At 40.1% G+C, this 19,716-nt stretch overlaps 1 protein-coding gene across 2 annotated transcripts in view; it reads right to left on the bottom strand.

Annotated features, from left to right (window-relative positions):
- Positions 1–2,793: 2,793 nt before the first annotated feature.
- Positions 2,794–19,716, bottom strand: part of LOC101612059 (lanosterol 14-alpha demethylase) — a 42,114-nt gene continuing 25,191 nt past the window's right edge. For both annotated transcript variants that reach the window (XM_045159925.1, XM_012948296.2), the window contains exons 5-10: positions 18,520–18,694; positions 9,030–9,149; positions 8,074–8,269; positions 7,666–7,761; positions 6,775–6,943; positions 2,794–3,791 (exon numbers count right to left, since the gene is read on the bottom strand). In XM_045159925.1, the coding sequence (XP_045015860.1) occupies positions 3,613–3,791; positions 6,775–6,943; positions 7,666–7,761; positions 8,074–8,269; positions 9,030–9,149; positions 18,520–18,694 (935 nt within the window). In that variant the 3' untranslated portion in view covers positions 2,794–3,612. The remainder of the gene's footprint in view (positions 3,792–6,774; positions 6,944–7,665; positions 7,762–8,073; positions 8,270–9,029; positions 9,150–18,519; positions 18,695–19,716) is intronic.

Here is a 19,716-nt window from a genome sequence, read left to right on the forward strand (position 1 = left end):
CACTGTATTTGAACCTTCTTCATTTCTAACTAAGTCATAGCAAATGATGTATTATCAATAACCTATTACTTGTCTCAAATTGATCTAGTCTTAAAATTGGGTACTACTAGTTTTTCTCCCCCTTCACTGAAGAAAGTTTTCTGTGTCTTTTGTCTTTTTAATTTTTATTGTCATATGTTGGTGTCCCCACACGTTGGTGTACCAGGGTGTTCTGCCACTGTAAACGAATTCCCCTTAGGTTTTATGTGATGACTGGGAAATTGAACCAAAGCCAGCATGCTTTGCAAGGAAGTGCCTTTAAACACTGAATTGGTATTTTCATAAATTCATCCACATCTTCTTGACGGTGTAGCCTTACTTGTATTCAAAGCAGCATCCTCGCAAAACTGTTCCACCAAGATGCAGAATCAGTCAGCACAGTCAGCTCACAGAACAGCAAAATTAAGACTCCTACTGTGCAAATTCAGATTAGGACACTGAGATGACAGTCTCAGTGTTACTTCTGAAGGCTTCCCTAATAACATGGCAGTCATGAAACTAGCAGTGGTAATCAATATTATAGAGAACATTGTCTTATTATTTCATAGTCTGCTTCATATAGACAAATGTTCTCACCTTCTATACATTGTTAGAAATTTCAAATTACTTAAATATCTCATATTAGCAGCCAAGCTGTAGTAAGAGTTGTAGAAATAGCAGTTAGCTGTTGGGGAAGATTGTGGATGAAGACTTCTTAAGTCACTCTGGTTGTCATTCAAGGCATTCAGTAGCTAAATGGTGAGTAAAAGATGGAGGGAGAAGTGCTTGCTGATCAAGTTCATTCCCACTGCCCAACTGTCAGCCCTCCTTGTTAGACCTCTGCAGCCTGACTCAAGCAGCTCAACAATTAGTTTGTGATTAAAACCTAAATTAAGTCCTAGTGCTTGTGCCCCTTGTTTAGTCCTCACCACGGAAATCTGTTCACAAAGCATACTAGCTGTTCAGGTGACTCAACCTAGCCGTCTGCTGAAACTACAGATCCCTTCTTAGAATCAAACTTTAAATGACATTAAACATCTAGAATTGGAAGGGAAAGCATATAAAAATAAAGTTGGTAAAATGCATGTAAATGAAACATAAGATATGACCTAGCAGTGGGTCTAATAACTACCATAAATTTCCAGATAGATTAAGAAACTAACAGATCTGCAATATTTATAATTTGTTATGAACATATCTGTGATTTCTAATCACAAATTCACAGGGTGCTGATGTCTAAATTCATAAATGAAAGAAATATAAAATTGGTTAAAAATTGGTACACATGAGGGCTGTGGAAATGACTTGGGAGGATACAGTGCTTGTCATGCAACTCTGAGTACCTAAGTTCAGACCCCCAGACCTGGCCTAAAAAGCAGGAAGCTGTGTGCCTACAGGTAAGAAGGAAGGCAAAAACAGGAGAAATTCCAGCAGTTATGAGAATAATATAGTGAGCAAAGAGAGACCCTGCCTGCCTCAAGTGAGGTGGAAAGTGAAGAGCAACCTGAAAGTTATCCTCTGACCTCCAGTCATCCTGGTATGTGCATGTGCACATCTGTACTTACACACATGAACATGCACGCACATGCACACACACACACACACACACACACGAAATAAACTGGAAAAATTTTAGGGGTGGGCAAGATGGCTCAGATTAAAGGCATTTGCTTGCAAGCTTACCAGTACCCACATAAAGCCAGGTATATAAAGTAGGATGTCTAGGGTTCATCTGCAGTACTAAGAGGCCCTGGCATGCCAATTACCTGTCTCTTGTCTGTCTGCTCACAAATATAAGTATCTTTAAAAAGATTTTTATTATTTTTGATAATGGCCTCTTGCCACTGCTAAAGAACTCTAGATGCATGCACCACTTTGTGTGTCTGGCTTGATTACTAGGGAATCAAATCCAGGCCAACATGCTTTGCAAGCAAGTGCCTTTAGCCACTGAGCACTCTCTCCGGCTGTAAATATATTTTTAAAGAAATTAGTACAAATATGTAATTTCCCAGATTCCCTAAACTGAACTCACTGAAACATGCTTTAAACTCACAAATACATGGGGCTGGAAAATGGCTTAACAGTTAAGGCATTTGCCTGCAAAGGTAAAGGACCCATGTTCAATTCCCCAGTACTCATGCAGAGCTGTATGCACAAGGTGGCGCATGTGTCTGGAGTTCATTTGTAGTGATTAGAGGCCCTAGTGCCCCCCCCAAAATAAATTCATGAATACAGATTTTTCACAAACAGCATTTTAAGGTGAAATGCTTATTATTAAAAAAAAAAACAGCAGAAAGTTTGGCCTTCATAGAGTTTAATATGAGTCTTCAAGCCTCTTGAAAGAACTGTAATATACCTAAGAGAGAAAAATGGTCTTGCTATGTAGCCCAGGCTGGCCTTCCAGCTCAGCATTGAGTGCTGAGATTACCTGTGTGTGCTACCACAACCAATACCTTGACTTCATCTAGTTCAATTCTAGGTATCTCACATAGCTGGGCCCCCAGTTAGAATCTGAGTTAGACTGCTTCCTGAGCACAGCCTTTACAGAGTGCAATCAATGAAAGCACTGCCAGTTACTTGACACCCCAGATTTCCCTGATATCAGATCTTATACTTCTTTCAAGTTTAACTGTTCAAGGTCAACAAAAGTGGTAATAGAAGCATCGGTAATTGGATTCAGGAGAGGATGCAAGGAACAACAAATAAAATCCCCTAAGGAGTTGATTTTGGACTTTCAAATATATGTGACCCTGTGGGACCAAAAACATCCATGAGCACTCTTTAGTATTAGTTTATTATTTTTAGGAAATACAGTTACCAAGACATAGTCCTAGATCCCTGTCAACTTCCTACAGCAGTGCCTCAAGTCACAATTTTACAGATTGTATTTTTCTACATCCCTCCTCATCACTATACTCATCACTGGTAAGTATAATCCCACCAAAACAACTAATCATTTTCTCATTTGAGGCTTTTAACTGAGTTCATTCTTTACCCTCATACATCTTTATACACAAAAATGGTCCAAGTAAATGAATAGCCTGTGGCCTTCAGAGAATTTCACTAAGCATTTTTAATTCTTTGGAGGCAGGAACTCACTCTAGCCTAGGCTGACTTGGTGCTCACTCTGAAGCCCAGGCTGACCTCAAACTCAAGGTGATCCTCTTACCTCAGCCTCCCAAGTGCTGGGATTCAAAGTGTGTGTCACCACACCTAGTTTCACTGGGCTTTCAAGCCTTGCAAAACTAGTTACAAATAGGAATATCCTGGACATATTTTCAAAGAGCAGTGTAGGCTTTTGAAATAACACCTGGATATTATATAGGCTCTGCCAATAACCTATATCCCCTCCTCTGTGATTGTTTTACTCATAAACTTGGTTTCTATGAAGTACATATAGTATCAAAGCTATTACAAACTGTTTCAAATGCCATCAGATTTGATAATCATTCAGTTAATATTAAACTCAAACTGGCTTTTAAAATTTCACTCAAGAAACTATTCACAATGAAAGTTATTTCACAAAACTTCATTCTCTTCCAATGCTTTGCAGGTGACAGTGATGAATCGCACATTGGCTCCTTGTAGCCTGTTTCATTTTGATCTTCGCTTATAATGGATTATTGGGTTTTCAGGAGTATGAATCATAGTTGTATAATTTACAGTGGGAAAATATCCATTGATGAGATCAAACTCATATAAACGAAGCATAGTGGACCAAAGTGTCTTAATTTGAACATAAGCAAAATTTTCCCCAATACAACGATGGCGCCCTGTTTGAAAAAAGAAAAAAAGTCTTCATCATAATCAGTTTAAAGTCCTTGCCTCTTTTAACCTGGAGTGATTTTGTTTATCTGCATTTTAGATAACAGAAGTATGATAGTATTATAAAAGGATGACATCTTCTACATAAAATAAATAATTTAAAATATCGAGGTATTTTCAATGTTTTAGGAAAACAATACTTGGTTAATGACTTTTTTGACATTTAATAATCTTATCAAAGTCAAGCATGCAAAAAGTTCGCATCATGAGATTATAATCTAGTTTGGGAATATGCCAGAATGTGTCCCAAGAGCCCTAGTAGTAAAAGAATACAAACCTACCAATTGAAATTTCAAATTATTCTGGAAGGAAAGGGGATTTAGTAAACCCCAAATAACATATATACCAAACTCAAACTGCATATGTAGAAGCTGTTAGACTAACCCAGACAAACAGTGTCCAAGCTATCCAAAGTAATTGTTTTTTTTTTAAACTTATTTGACAGAGAAAGAGGGGGAGAGATTGTGAGAGAATAGGCGCGCCAGGGCCTCCAGCCACTGCAAATGAACTCCAGATTTGTGCGCCCCCTTGTGCATCTGGCTAACGTGTGTCTGTGGAACCTGGGTCCTTTGGCTTTGCAAGCAAACAAACACCTTAGTCGTTAAGCCATCCCTCCACCCTGGAGGATTTAAAGTGACTTCAGATTTGACTGCATGACTAGGTACAGTAACCTGTGCAGCAGTACTCAGTAAGGATCAGCAAACAGATCAAAGGGACAGAAAAGACAGCCAAGAAATACTTCCGTGGTTATCCATAAAGGTGCCTAAGCAGTCCAAGAAGAAAAGGAAGTTTTTCAACATAAGGTACTGTGTAATAAACACTAAAAGGGGGTGGGGAAGACACTATAAAAAATTTGATATTTCTGTATCATACCATACTCAAAAATTAATTCAAGATAATCCTAGACAAAAATACTAAGTAGGGACTAGGGAGATAGCTCAACAGCTAAAAGTGTTTGTCTGCAAAGTTTGGCTGCCCAGGTTAATTCCCCAGTACCCATAAAACCAGATGTACAAAGTGGAACAAGTATCTGGAGTTTATTTGCGGCAGCTCAGTCTCAATCTCTCTCTTTTTCTCCTCTTTCTCTCACTGCTTGCAAATAAATAAAAATATGTTTAAATAAACTACCACAAGGCTGGTGAGATAGCTTAGCAGTTAAGGCACTTGCCTGCAAAGCCTAAGGACCCAGCTTCAATTCCCAGGACCCACTTAAGCCAGATGCATAAGGTAGCACATGCATTTGGAGTTTGCAGTGGCTATAGAGGCCCTGATGCACCCGTTCACTCTCGTATTCTTTCCCTCCCTCCCTCCCTCCCTCCCTCCCTTCCTCTCTCTCTCTCTCTCTCTCTCTCTCTCTCTCTCTCTCTCTCAAATAAACTACTAAGGTCATCAATATTTAGTAAACAGGAGATCATTTTCATGACTTTGGCAAACAGGAAAGAACACAATGGCCATTTAAAATTGGTAACTTGGGCCAGGCGTGGTAGCACACACCTTTAATCCCAGCATTCGGGAGGCAGAAGTAGGAGGATTGCCATGATTTTGAGGCCACCCTGAGACTACATAGTTAATTCCAGGTCAGCCTGGGCCAAAGTGAGACCGTACCTCAAAAAAAAAAAAAAAAAACTCTAAAATTGGTAACTTACCATTTACCAAAACCCAATAATAGGTTAAGATTTGGGCATTTCATTATAAAATATTTTGCCAAAAGAAAGAAATCTAATACTAAATGTTTACCACTGTGCTTGCTCACTGTGGGAGTCACATTTACAAACTAGCTTACAATGATGAGCAGTCTGACTTAACGGAAAAAGTAGTGAGGTGTTATTTCAGTACCCTAGCTGAATCAACAAAGAATGGTTGACAAAATGAAACATGAGAATGAATTAAATATGTATGAAGAAACGAAGACAGTATATGAACAACATGATTACAAAGTAAGAGAAGGAGCCGGGCGTGGTGGCGCACACCTTTAATCCCAGCACTCGGGAGGCAGAGGTAGGCAGAGGTAGGAGGATCGCCGAGAGTTCGAGGCCACCCTGAGACTACGTAGTGAATTCCAGGTCAGCCTGAGCCAGAGTGAGACCCTACCTCGAAAAATAAAAAAAATTAAAAAATTAAAAAAAAGTAAGAGAAGGGCTAGAGAGATGGCTCAATGGTTAAAAGTACTTGCTTGCCAAGCCTAATGGCCCAGGTTTGATTTGCCTATCCAGAAAGCCAGATGAACAAGGTGACACATGTATCTGGAGTTCATTTGCAGTGGCAGGAGCCCATTCTCAATAAAATATTAACAGCTAAACTAGCAACAGTTCTAGATAGTTTAAAAAAAAAATACACAAAGAGAATGCTTGAAGCATGACATAGTAGTTTCATCTACTCTGAGGCAGAGGCCAGAGGACTGCTTGAACACAAGGAGTGTGGCAATAGCCTAAGAAACCTAGTAAACACCCACCTTAAGGGTAAACTGGAGATATTTAATATGATCATGTTATGTTGACTAACAATCCAAGGTGAGCCCTAGATCCAATGGCTTGTGTCCTTACAGGAAGGGCATGTGAAAACAGATACCAACAAGAATGAGAGCCTGGTACTGACAGGGCAGTGACTGAAGTGATGCAGCCACAAGCCAGTAACTTCAGAAAGAAGGTATTGTCTCCAGAACCTTCAGAAAAAGGATGGCCCTGCTAACACCTTGATTTTAGACTAGCCGCTTACAGAACTGCAAGATAGCAATTATCTGTTGTTTTAAGGCATGCAGGATGTGTTTATTACAGAAACTAACATATTAGCACATGATGATAAGGTTGAGGGGGCATTATACCAGTATTAATACAGCTGAGAGATATACAGTATAGCTTTGGAGACCGACTTGTTTGAATAGGGGCAAATACGTTACCAGGACAGACATATCAATCTAAAATGTGATCTTACCAGCTCCAAAAGGCACATAGGCAAACTTCTCTCCTGATGCTGGATTATCATGTAAGTAACGATCAGGGTTAAAGTCTAGACGTTCCACCCATGAGTCTCTAAGTCTTTGATTGACAGTGGGAGAAACACACACCTGATGTCCTGGAGGAATGGTATACCCAGCCACAGTCTACAAATTTAAAGGAACACATTTCATTAGGGAATTTTGAAATACGGATGGTAACAAATAATCAGATTGCCATCAGTACTGCATGAACTATACATTATTTTAAAACTAAATAATAAGATAACTAAAACTTAATTTAACAAAATAGTTTGCAAATAAACCAATACTGAATTGAAAGTACATATGCAAACCACACTCATGTCTCTAAAGTAGACTGAAATGACAAGGAGCCTTTCATCTGACTTACATAATTCATATATAGAGTCATGCACAACAAAACAAAGAGACCAAGAAAAGTGTGCTTCTATTTTTAAAAACTGAATTGTTTTATGAAAATATAGAGTATAATTAACATCAGCTTAGTATGTATACTATCTGCAATTATGTAAAAATGTTCATATATTTAATATAAAATAATTATGCAGAAGATTTCACTTTTTAATACAAATACTTTTAGTGGTATTATAATTCTTTTTAAAAAACATATTTTATTTATTTGGAAGAAAGAGAATGGATGCAACAGGGCATCTAGCCACTGCAAATGAACTCCAGATGCATGTTCCACCTTGTGCATCTGGCTTACGTGGGTACTGGGGAATTGAATGTGGACCCTTATGTTTCACATGCAAGTGCCTTAACCACTAAGCCATCTTTCCAGCCCTTATTCTTCTCTTGATAAATAAAAGCCAACAGAGAAGGGGTAGGAATCCAGCGGTGAGACTCACCTGAGGAGTTCTGGCCATTCTCATCATGGTCATTATAGGAGGTCTAAGTCTTAATGTTTCCTTTATGCAGCGATCAAGTAAATTTAGATCCTTGAGCTTAAAAAAAAAAAAAAAAAAGCATTTTCTGATTTTTTTGTTGTTGTTGTTGTTGCAATTTTCACATTTCAACAGTAGGAAAAGAGAAAAGGGAATACTTCTGAAGACAGTATACCTTGACACTAAAGCCAGTCAAAGAAACTACAATAAGCCAGGCATGGAGTCAGAGGTAGGAGGATGAACTGCGTTCATGAGTTGGAGATCATTCTACATAGTGAATTCCAGGCAGCCTGAGTTAGAGCAAGACCCTACCTCAAAAATCAAAGGGAGTGGGGGGACATAAGAGCAGTGAAACTGAAAATCGCAACAAACCTGTTCATAAGTTAAAGGAGGCAACTCCTCTCCACAGACAATTTTCTGTTCTAAGTAACATTTTTCTTGAAGTGTTTTGTCTTTGGACAGAAAGAAGCCCATCCAGGCGCTGGTGGTTGAGGACGTGTGCTGCCCTGCGAGGAGCAGCCCAATGAGCATCCCTGCTATTTCATCATCTGTCAGAGGACGCCCGTCCCTGGGGAAGAACCACACACTCCAGCTTAACATCTGGTAGTCACAATTCCTGCCTTAACCTTTAAAACTGGTTACACTGAATATTTTAGGTATAATCTCCATCCACTTGTCACAAATCAATGTGTTTTTCCCCCTTCATAGGAAAGAGACTGACCAGGACTGGAGACATGACTCAAGAGATTAAAGGTGCTTGCCTGCAAAGACTGTAACAATCTGAGTTCCATTCCACAGTAACCATGCAAAGACAGATGCACAAAGTAGCATATGCATCTGGAGTATGTTTGCAGCAGCTAGTTCAAGGCCAGGCTGAGACTACAGAGTGAATTCCAGGTCAGCCTGTGCTAGAGTGATATACTACCTTGGGGGTGGGGGAGATTCACCATGCTCAGTATACAGGTGCACAAGCACATGGGCATATGCATGTGGAGGTCAGTGGTTGACATTAAGTGTCTTCCTCATTCACCCTCCACCTTACTTTTTTTGTGACAAGGTTTCTCACTGAACCCAGAGCATACCAATTCAGCTAGACTAGGCAGAAAGCAAGCCCCAGGGATCCTCCTATTTCTACCTCCCCTGGGCTAGAAATATAGGCATGAATTTCCACACTCAGGAATCCAAATACAGGTCTTCATTCTTGCATGGCAAGCACTTTACTGACTAAACCATCTCCCCAGCCCCCAACCACCTTTATAACTGGAAATATTATATCATAATGTGTAATTTTTTACTCCAGAAGAATGTATGATTTGAACAGCCCTTACTTGTATGTAGAGTCTAGTAAAGTTTGGAGGATGTCATCAATTTTTTCTTCTGACTGCCTGCGTTTCTGGATTGCCTTATAAAATATGTTCTTGATCTCTCGATGAGCTCTGTCCCTGCGTCTGTAATTCAGACACATAGTTTTTTTTTTTAATACAGTAATATTTTCCATGGGCAAATTCATTTCTAAAGCCAGAATCAAGCTTAAGAATACCTTAAGCCAGGCATGGTGGCGCACGCCTTTAATCCCAGCACTCGGGAGGCAGAGGTAGGAGGATTGCTGCAAATTCAAGGCCATCCTGAGACTACAGAGTGAATTCCAGGTCAGCCTGGGCTAGAGTGAGACCCTACCTGGAAAAAACAAAAAAAAAAAAAAAAAAAAAAAGAATACTTTATTTAACTACTTTTATTGACTCTAAAATAATTAACAAAAATTCAGAACCAAGAGAGAAAAATCCTGAACTCTTACACTTTTAAGAGTTTCTATGGCCAGGTGTAATGGTGCAAGTCTTTAATCCTAGCACTCAGGAGGCAGAGGTAGATGGATTGCCATGAATTCAAGGACACCCTGAAACTACACAGTGAATTCCAGGTCAGCCTGGGCTAGAGTGAGACCCCTACCTCAAAAAACAAACAAACAAACAAAAGTTTCTATGGACATAGCAGTTAAGGCACTTTCTTACAAAGCCAAAGGACCTGGCTCAATTCCCCAGGACCCACATTAGCCAGATGCACAAAGTGGCACCTGCATCTGGAGTTCATTTGCAGTGGCTGGAGGCACTGGCACACACATTCTCTCTCTCCTTCTCTCTGCCTCTTTTTCTCTCAAATAAATAAAAATAAAAAACTTTTAGTGTTTTTAAAAGCTTCTACAATCCTGCGCTGGAGAGATGGCTCAGTAGTTAAGGTACTGTCCTGCAAAGCCTAACAACCCAGGTTCTCCCTGGTACCCACATAAAGCCAGATGCACAAGGTGGCACATGCACCTGGAAATCATTTGCAATAGCTAGAGGCCCTGACACACTCATTTTGTCCTCCCTCCCCCTTCCTCTTTTCTTTGTTAAACAAATAGCAGCATTCATCCCTGCAGCCACCAGGTTCTGCCTGAGCTGCAGGGAAGGCCAGGTGAAGAGATTTCTTCCATTCACACCATCCTCCTTGTAAACCAAGATATCTGAAGAAGATAGCAGGGACCAGCTAAATGGGTCATGAGGAAGAGGATCACAGGGACCAGCCACACAGCTCTGATGCAACTTCAGGCACCTTCCACAGCCTCCCCACACCACACACAACCAACCACCAACCCAGAAACCGCTGGAGACCTGGGGAAGGGAAATCAGCTACACAGCACCCAACACAAGTGATCAAAGCAGCGGATGCACTGATCCAGCCAGCCTAGCTGAGCCCACAATGCAGTACCCAAGTGGGTACACAGCATAGCTGAAACCAAAGCCAAAAGGTCAGTACTTGCCACAAAGCCTGGTATATAGAATTGCACTGGAAGTGCTAATCACACCTCCCATTTCAGAGCAGATTATGTGTTAGATTTGACAGATGGTCGGCTTTGCCTTTCTTAAATAAGCTGTATTTGATGGTTGTCCTTTGTTACTTACTGATTTATAGTGCCACTATCTTCTTCTGTCATTCTTGGGTGCAGGGTCGCACTTGGCCCAAAGCTGACCTGCAACCCTTTACAGACCAGAAATCTCAAGACTCCCAGTTGACAGGATTAAGGGTGTGGGGCAACACACAGCCTTAGGGACTTTGACTTTGTTTTAATATCCACTCTTACATAAATACTCCATGCTGGTTTTGACTGAATGTATGTAATGCTCAGACAATTTTAGAATTTGCCTCTATTTTATTCCACCCAGCCTACTAGATAGAACACTTGCATAGCAGGCAAACCAAACACCTAGGATCACTTCTGCTGTTACTGTGAGTTATTTAAGAGTCACACCTGGCACCTTAAGTTCCTACCCTGAAGATACATAACGTCTGATTTACACATCTAAGAATATTGCAGATAATTAGAAAACACAAGCATGAAATAAACCCAAGATGCAAAAATCTGTACATTATACAAGAAACACACACACACACACACAAAAATCAAGACAATATAAATCCACCCAAAATAATAAATCCATCAGAAATGACCTCCAGAGAAACTGATTTAGATGAAATGCCCAAGAAAGATTTCAAAAGAATGATTATAATTATGTTCCAAGAAGTCAAAGGAACCAAAGAAAAAAACAAACAACTACAGGAAACCAACCTAATGAAATAAGGAGATCAATAAAAGACATGAGTAAGGAAATAGAAATACTAAAGAAGCCAATCAGAAATACTAGAAATGAAAAACACAGTAAGTCAAATAAATAAATAAATAAATAAAATATTTTGTTTTAAAAAAGTCTCTACAATCCTTAAGGGGAAGGACAGTATTTTATCATATGTATCTCAAATTATTAAAGGTGTACCTATCTTGCAATAAGCATGAAATTCCCCCAGAAGCACATTTTAGTTCAACAAAAAACAGTTAAATTAACAAAAACTCCAATTTTAACCAAATCAGTACTTGAAGCCCAAGTCATTCTACTCCTCTGCCCATTTTTTTTCATTTTCTACAAGAGGAAAAATATGAGTAGATTCAGAAAACAGGTTCCAACTCCAAAACTTTCCTTTATTATATATAAAAAAAAAAAATGCAGCTACGCATGGTGGCCTTTAATCCCAGCACTTGGGAGACAGAGGTAGGAGGATCACCATGAGTTCAAGGCACCCTGAGACTACACAGTGAATTCCAGGTCAGCCTGGGCTATAGTGAGACAATACCTCGAAAAAAAAAAAAAAATGCTCGCTATGTAGCAAGTTCTGTGAAACACACTCCATTGTAAGTTCACATGTGACTACATAGGATCCACACAGCCAATGAGGAAAGGAGCTGGAATTTAAAACCACTCACAACTTCTGGGTAAGATGACTGCATAGGAGTCACACTAAACCAGCCTGGGGGGGGATTTAAGCAAAACCACAGCAAAAATCACAAAATGAAGACGTATAGGTTTTTATGAGCCACAGTGGAGAAGCAGAAGAGACCAAGATCAACCAGAAAGGAGGAAACCAGCCAGAATCCCACAGAGGCACAGATCCTTACGCTGCAGCAACAAAGCCAAAACGGGATTTTCCAACCTCATCAAACCTGAAGGGGAGACAGTGGAGTGCAGCTAAGGAGCTGCTAAAAGAGATACAGGGGGACCAGCTGAGCGTGCCAGTACAACACCAAGCTGCCTGCACTCTCCCATCCCCAAACTGTCAGAACCACAACCCTCCAGAAAACACATTCAGCCGCAGGCGGCAGGGCATCCAGCACAATTGATCAGAGCACCAGCTCCACAGCACAACATGGAGGGATCGTGGTGGGCACCTTAAACTCTGAAGGTACATAAAGTTTGATTTCCAAGTCTAAGAGCACCACAGATAATTAGAAAACCCAAGCATGAAATCAACTAAGGATGCAAAAATCGCTACATTATAATACAATAAACACAATACAACCCCACCAAAAATTATAAAGCCATCAGAAATGACTCCCAATGAGACTGTTTTAGATGAAGTACCTGACAAATATTTCAAAAATAATTAATTTTATCTATACTGAAAGAAATTCAAGGACTCAAAGACGAAAACAAAGTCCTGAAGGAATTCCAAGAGAACACAGGAAACCAGCTTAATGAAATAAGGAGATCATTACAAGACATGAGTAAGGGAAACAGAAATACTGGGAGAGAGGGAGCAGAAATTCTAGCACTGAAAAACACAGTCAAATAAAAAAATTAAAAAACTCTGTGAAAAATCTCACCAGTAGAATGGATGAAGGAGAGAACAGAATATCTAAACTATAAGACCAGGTGGCAGACCTAACTCAGTCTAACAAAGAGAGGGATAAGCTAATAGGAAGGTATGAATGAGAATTTTAAGATATTCAGGATACCATGAAAAGATCAAACATAAGAATTCAGAGTATAGTAGAAGGAGAATTCCAATCCAAAGGCACAGTAGGCATTTTCAACAAAATCATAGAAGAAAAATTTACCCAAATTGGAAAAGAAATACCAATGCAGACGCAGGAAGCTTTTGGTACACCAAACAGACAAAACCTGGAAAGAACCTCTCCTCGTCACATTATAATTAAATTGCTAAACACACAAACCAAAGAAAATAGATTGAAAGCAGTTAGAGAGAAAAAGCAAGTCACCTATAAAGGCAAGCCCATCAGGATCACAGCAGATTACTCAACAAAATCTTTAAAAGCCAGAAGGGCTTGGAATGATGTATTCCAAGTTCTGAAAGACAACAACTGTCAACCAAGAATATCTTATCCCACAAAGCTATCTATCCAAATTGAAGGAGAAATAAGGACATTCCACAACAAACAGGCTAAAGGAATTTATGACAACTAAGCCAGTTCTACAGAAAATATTTGAAGGGCCGGGTGTGGTGATACACTCCTTAATCCCAGCACTCAGGAGGCAGAGGTAGGAGGATTGTCGTAAATTCAATGCCACCCTGACACTACATAGTTAATTCCAGGTCAGCCTGGGCCAGAGTGAGACCCTACCTCAAAAAACAAAATAACAACAAAAAGAAATATTTGAAGGAATCCATCACACTGAAGAGAAAGCAAAGCACACACATTAAGAAACAGGAAAAAATAAACCATACTCAAATAACAGTTAAAAGAGAATAAAGGGAAATCAGGAAGCACTACAAAACAAGAACGGTGAGAATAAACACACACCTTTCAATAATAACTCTTAATATCAATGGCCTCAATACCCCAATCAAAACACACAGGCTTGCAGACTGGATTAAAACACAGGATCCTGCTGTTTGTTGCCTCCAGGAAACTCATCTCTCAATAAAAGATAGATAGCACCTTAGGGTGAAAGGATGGAAAACAGAATTTCAAGCAATTGTCCTAGGAAACAAGCAGGGGTTGCTATTCTAATATCTGACAGGATAGACTCCAAACCAACATTAGTGAGGAAAGATAAAGAAGGTCACTATATACTGATTAAAAAAACACTACAACAGGAGGACATTACAATCCTAAAAGTATATGTACCTAACATACGGCTCCCAATTTCATCAAACACTATTAGACTTAAGGTCACAGATAACACCAAACACAATTGTAATGGGTGACTTCAATACCCTATCTCATGTATTGACAGGTTATCCCAGTCAAAACTAAACAGAGACATCTGGCTTAAATGATGTCATGGAACAAATGGACCTAAAAGATATCTACAGAACATTCCACCCAAATGCTACAGAATATACATTTTTCTCAGCAGCATATGGAACATTCTCCAAAATAGACCATACATTAGAACACAAAGCAAATCTCAACAAATACAGGAAAATTGAAATGATCCCTTGTACTCTATCTGACCACAGTGGGATTAAACTACAAATCAGCAACAAGAAAAACTAGAGCAGACAGAAATTCATGGAGAATAAACAGTACACTACTGAAGGATAAATGGGTCTTAGAAGAAAAGAAATCAAAAAGAAAATAAATAAATTCATAGAATCAAATGATGATGCAAATACAACATACCAAAACCTTTGGGACACAATGAAGGCAGTCTTAAGAAGGAAATTTATAGCTCTAAGTGCTAAAATTAAAAAATCAGAGAGTTCACAAGTAAGAAATTTAATGCTTTACCTTAAGGCCTTGGAAAAATAAGAACTAAGAACAAGGCAAACCAAAAAAAATCATTAGATGGGAAGAAATAATAAAGATTAAGGCAGAAATTAATAAAATAGAAACAAAAAAAAGCCAAAGAATCAATAAACAAAGAGTTGGTTCTTTGAAAGGATAAAAAGAGTTTCAGGTCTAAAGTCAAGGTCTTTAATCCCTGATCCACTTGGACTTGATTCTCTCTTTCTCTATCTCAAATAAATTAATTTAATTTAATTAAATAATCCTAACCCTATATGAGACTGACGTGCTACCTACTGTGCTAATGAGGCACCTCCTAACCCTGTATGTAGAAGGATGAAAATAGATCCTTGTCTTTCTGCATGCACAAGAATCAAGTCCAAATAGATCAGGGACCTTAACATCAGACCTGAAACTCTGAAACTGCTAGAGGAAAAGATAGGGGAAACCCTTCAAGATATTGGCATAGGCAATGACTTTCTGAATATAACCCCAATTGCTCAGGAAATAAAACCACTGTTATCTCATGAAATTACAAAGCTCTTGTACAGCAAAGGACACCTTGAATAGAGCAAAGGGACAACCTACAGAATGGGAGAAAATCCTTGCCAGCTACACATCGGACAGAGGATTAATAAACAGAATATACAAAGAACTCAAAAGACAATTAAAAAAAAACAACCCAATCAAATGGACTATGAAACTAAATACAGTTCTCAAAAGAAGAAATACAGATGTCATACAAACATCTATAAAAAGTGTTCTAGGCTGGAGAGATGGCTTAGTGGTTAAGGTGCATGCCTGTGAAGCCTAAGGACCCAGGTTCAATTCTCCAGGTCCCACATAAGCCAGATGTACATGGTGGCACATGAAACTGGAGTTTGTTTGCACTGGCTAGACCCTGGCATGCCCATCCTCACTCCCTTTTACTCTCCCCATTCTCTGTCGCTAATAAATAAATAAATGAAAATAAAGTGAGGTTTATGAAATGAAAATAAAGTAAGGCTTAGCATCCTTAGCCATCAGGAAAATGCAAATTAAAACCACTTTGGGAATCTATCTCACTCCTATCAGAATGGCTATCATCAAGAAAACAAATGAGGGCTGGAGAGATGGCTTAGCAGTTAAGCGCTTGCCTGTGAAGCCTAAGGACCCCAGTTCGAGGCTCGGTTCCCCAGGACCAGATGCACAAGGGGGCGCATGTGTCTGGAGTTCGTTTGCAGTGGCTGGAGACCCTGGCGCACCCGTTCTCAATCTCTCTCTCTCTCTCAGTCTCTTTCTCTCTCTCTGTTACTCTCAAATAAATTAATAAAAAATGAACAAAAAAAAAATTTTTTTTTAAAAGAAAACAAATGATGGGGCTGGAGATGGCTTAGCAGTTAAGCACTTGCCTATGAAGCCTAAGGACCCCAGTTCGAGGCTCAATTCCCCAGGACTCACATAAGCCAGATGCACAAGGTGACACATACATCTGGAGTTTTTGCAGTGGCTGGAGGCCCTGATTCACCCATTCTCTCTCTGCCTTCTCTGCCTCTTTCTCTGTCTGTTGCTCTCAAATAAATAAATTTAAAATAAAAGAATTGTATTGGAGCTGGGCGTGGTGGCACACGCCTTTAATCCCAGCGCTCAGGAGGCAGAGGTAGGAGGATCACCATGAGTTCGAGGCCACCCTAAGACTACATAGTGTATTCCCAGTCAGCCTGAACTAGAGTGAGACCCTACCTCGAAAAAAAATAACAAAAAAAAGAACTGTATTGGTATGATAGTTAAGGTGTTGTCAACTTGATCTGTTTAGTAATGCACAGGCTGCTTCTAGGAAGGATCAACTAAAGGAGGAGGTCTTTCTCCCAGGGTGAGCCCTTCCCCCAGAGTGGGCGGCCCCACTCAGAGAGGGACTTGATATAAGGAAGCTCTGGGTAGAAGAGTTCCCTTTTCCTTCCTTCCTTCCACTTGGCTGCCGGAGCTGCTCCCTACCTTCTAGCGTGGATTGAAGACCAGTGTGGACTAAAGACCAACATCAACTGAAGACCCACGTGGATCGAAACCCAGCGGCTCCTCAGGAAGCCTCCAGGCTTTCCGGCTCCTCAGGAGGCCTCCAGGTTTTCCGGCACCATTTGCAGTGCCGGGTCGGGACTGCTGAGGCATCTGGCCACGTGGACTGAGCAGCTACCAGGTTTGGTGATTCTCGGGCCTGCAACTGCTATTGGACTACTGTAAGCTAATCAAATAAATTCCCTTTATAAAATAATTCATTCTAGTAATTCTGTTCCTCTAGAGAACCCTGACTAATACAATTGAGCTGGAGGGATGGCTTAGCAGTTAAGGCATTTGCCTGCAAAGCCAAAGGACCCAGGTTCAATTCCCCAGGGCCCATGTTAGTCAGATGCACAGGGGGCACATGCATTTGGAGCATTTGCAGTGGCTGGAAGCCCTAACGTGTCCATTCTCCCCCCCCCCCCACCAGCTCTCTCTCCCTCTTTCTTTGTCTAATAAATAAATAAATAAAAATAAAATATTTTTAAAAGACTGTATCTATGTGTAGGTTAAAGACCTTCCTAAGTAAGAGGACTGCATGAGATTACCAGACCATTAGCTGTGTTTTGCTGGTGCTGAATTCAGGATGAGACTGCCCAGGCTGAGCCCTCTCAAATAAAAAGCACGAGTCAGAGATGTTTAATATACAAAATATTGCAAACTACCACAAATTCTTCCCAGCCATTTTCCTGGTTTTGCAATTTTCTTATTTTTATTTATTTATTTTTATTTTTTTGAGGTAGGGTCACACTCTAGCACAAGTTGACCTGGATTCACTATGTAGTCTCAGGATGACCTCAAACTCACCACCATCTTCCTACCTCTGCCTCCCAAGTACTGGGATTAAAGACCACTCGCAGCTTTCAATACCTTATTTCTTCTTGTTTAGTTTAAGATGCACTGTGGGCTGGAGAGATGGCTTAATGGTTAAGATGCTTGTCTGTGAAGCCAAAGGACCCAGGTTCAGTTCCCCAAGACCCATGTAAAGCCAGATGCACAAGATGGCACATTCATCTGGAGTTCATTTGCAGTGTGGGTAGAAGCCCTGGCATGCCCATTCTCTCTCACTCTCTCTCTCTTTCAAATAAATAATTTTTTTAACTTTTATTTCTTTAAGAAAAAGAAAGAGCATCGATATACCAGGGCCCCCTGCCACTGCAACTGAACTCCAGATGCATGCACCACTTTTTACATCTGGTTTTACATGGATACTGGGGAACAGAACCTAGGCCATCTGGCTTTACAAGCAAGCAACTTTAACCACTGAGTCATTGGTCAGTGCTGCAGCCCACATAACCTACTTTATTTATTTTTAGGCAAACCCAACAGACTGCCCTTTTTGCTTTTTTAGCAGAGGTAGAGGGGGGATTGGCATGCTAGGGCCTCCATCCACTGCAATCGAACTCCAGACGTGTGCGCCCCTTGTGCACATGTGCAGCCTTGCATGCTTGTATCCCTTTGCACATCAGGCTTACGTGGGACCTGAAGAATCCAACATGAGTCCTTAGGCTTTGCAGGCAGGTGCCTTAATAGCTAAGCCATCTCTCCAGCCCTAAACTAAAACTACCATTTTAATAAAGTGAAAATTACCTTAAATGAACTAGAAAACCTGTCCTGAATTTTTAAGAGGTCATAAACTACCTGAATTTGAAAGCACACAAGAATTACAGTAGTTAATATAACAGTAGCCAAGTAACCAAAGGCAATACCATCCTTATCCTTACCTGAAACTAGGCAAAGGCAGCCAACCTGGCAGCAACCAAGCTGCATGGCTAAAGCCCCCATCCAAATCCGCATACAGCTGGGCCACCTTCTCATTGAGCTGACTTCTGATCTCCTTTCCATGCAAACAATGGCTAGCTGTTAAAATTATAAGCTCAGAAAGAGCTTCAAACAAATCTAGTGGAGAAAAAAGACAGCTCTCATTACTATTTCCAACACTCTTTTTAAATACTATTTCTTGAACACATAAACAGAATAAAACCCTCAAGAAAAAGCACAGTCCTATTCCATTTTCAGACAGCAGTGGCTGTAGGACACTTCAGGCAACAGGCCAAATGACTGGACACACACACACACTGGCCCTCAGGCACCTTTAAACCTCACCTCAACTCAAAAGAAAAGTGGACATAAAGATAAATGTGGTTATGTGCTTTCCAGATCACAGCACAAAAGCAGCAAAACACTTAGTTATTGAGGGCAATAATGAGGTAATTCCCAAAAAATGACCAAAGACTACATTTTTCCCAAGTCAAATGAAGGAAGATGAGGACCAAACATTGCCATGTTAGTTATAGATAAAACTTTAATCACCAACTGGTATGTACTGGTATTGGAGACAGCGCATGCAGTGAGCCAACTTGACTTGACTTGACGTAAATAAGTCATGAAAATTAGACAATTAATCCTCTGTTCAACATTCACCATGTTAACTTTTAATTTGTCAAGAAGAGAGATAAGCAAATAGTCTAGTACAGTAGATGCTATAATTATATCTGTCACATATTTTCAGGGTTTTGTTTGGTTTGTTTGGTTTTAGTTTTATGAGATAGGATCTTGCTATGGAGCCCAGGCTGGCCTCAAACTTGTGATCCTTCTGCCTCTGCTTTCCAAGTGCTGATTCCAGGCCTATGTCACCAGCATGACTTACATTAATTTATTAAGTTGGCCTTGTAACTGGGGCCACAACTAGAATCCCAATACTGGATAGACTCAGATCACAAGTTTGAAACCAGCCTAAGCTATATAGCAAGAACCTTTCTCAAATAAAAGGTCATCTTAATGTACATATCAGCTTCTTGCATGATTAGAAGTATATCACATAAGCTTTACAAGAGCTAGAAATAAAACTGAGTCTCTAGACTTTTATTATATAGAAGCTGATGCCCAAACCCAGGAAACATGGTGACCCGTCATAAGTC

Source organism: Jaculus jaculus, chromosome 10, assembly GCF_020740685.1.
Source record: "Jaculus jaculus isolate mJacJac1 chromosome 10, mJacJac1.mat.Y.cur, whole genome shotgun sequence".
NCBI lineage: Eukaryota > Metazoa > Chordata > Mammalia > Rodentia > Dipodidae > Jaculus > Jaculus jaculus.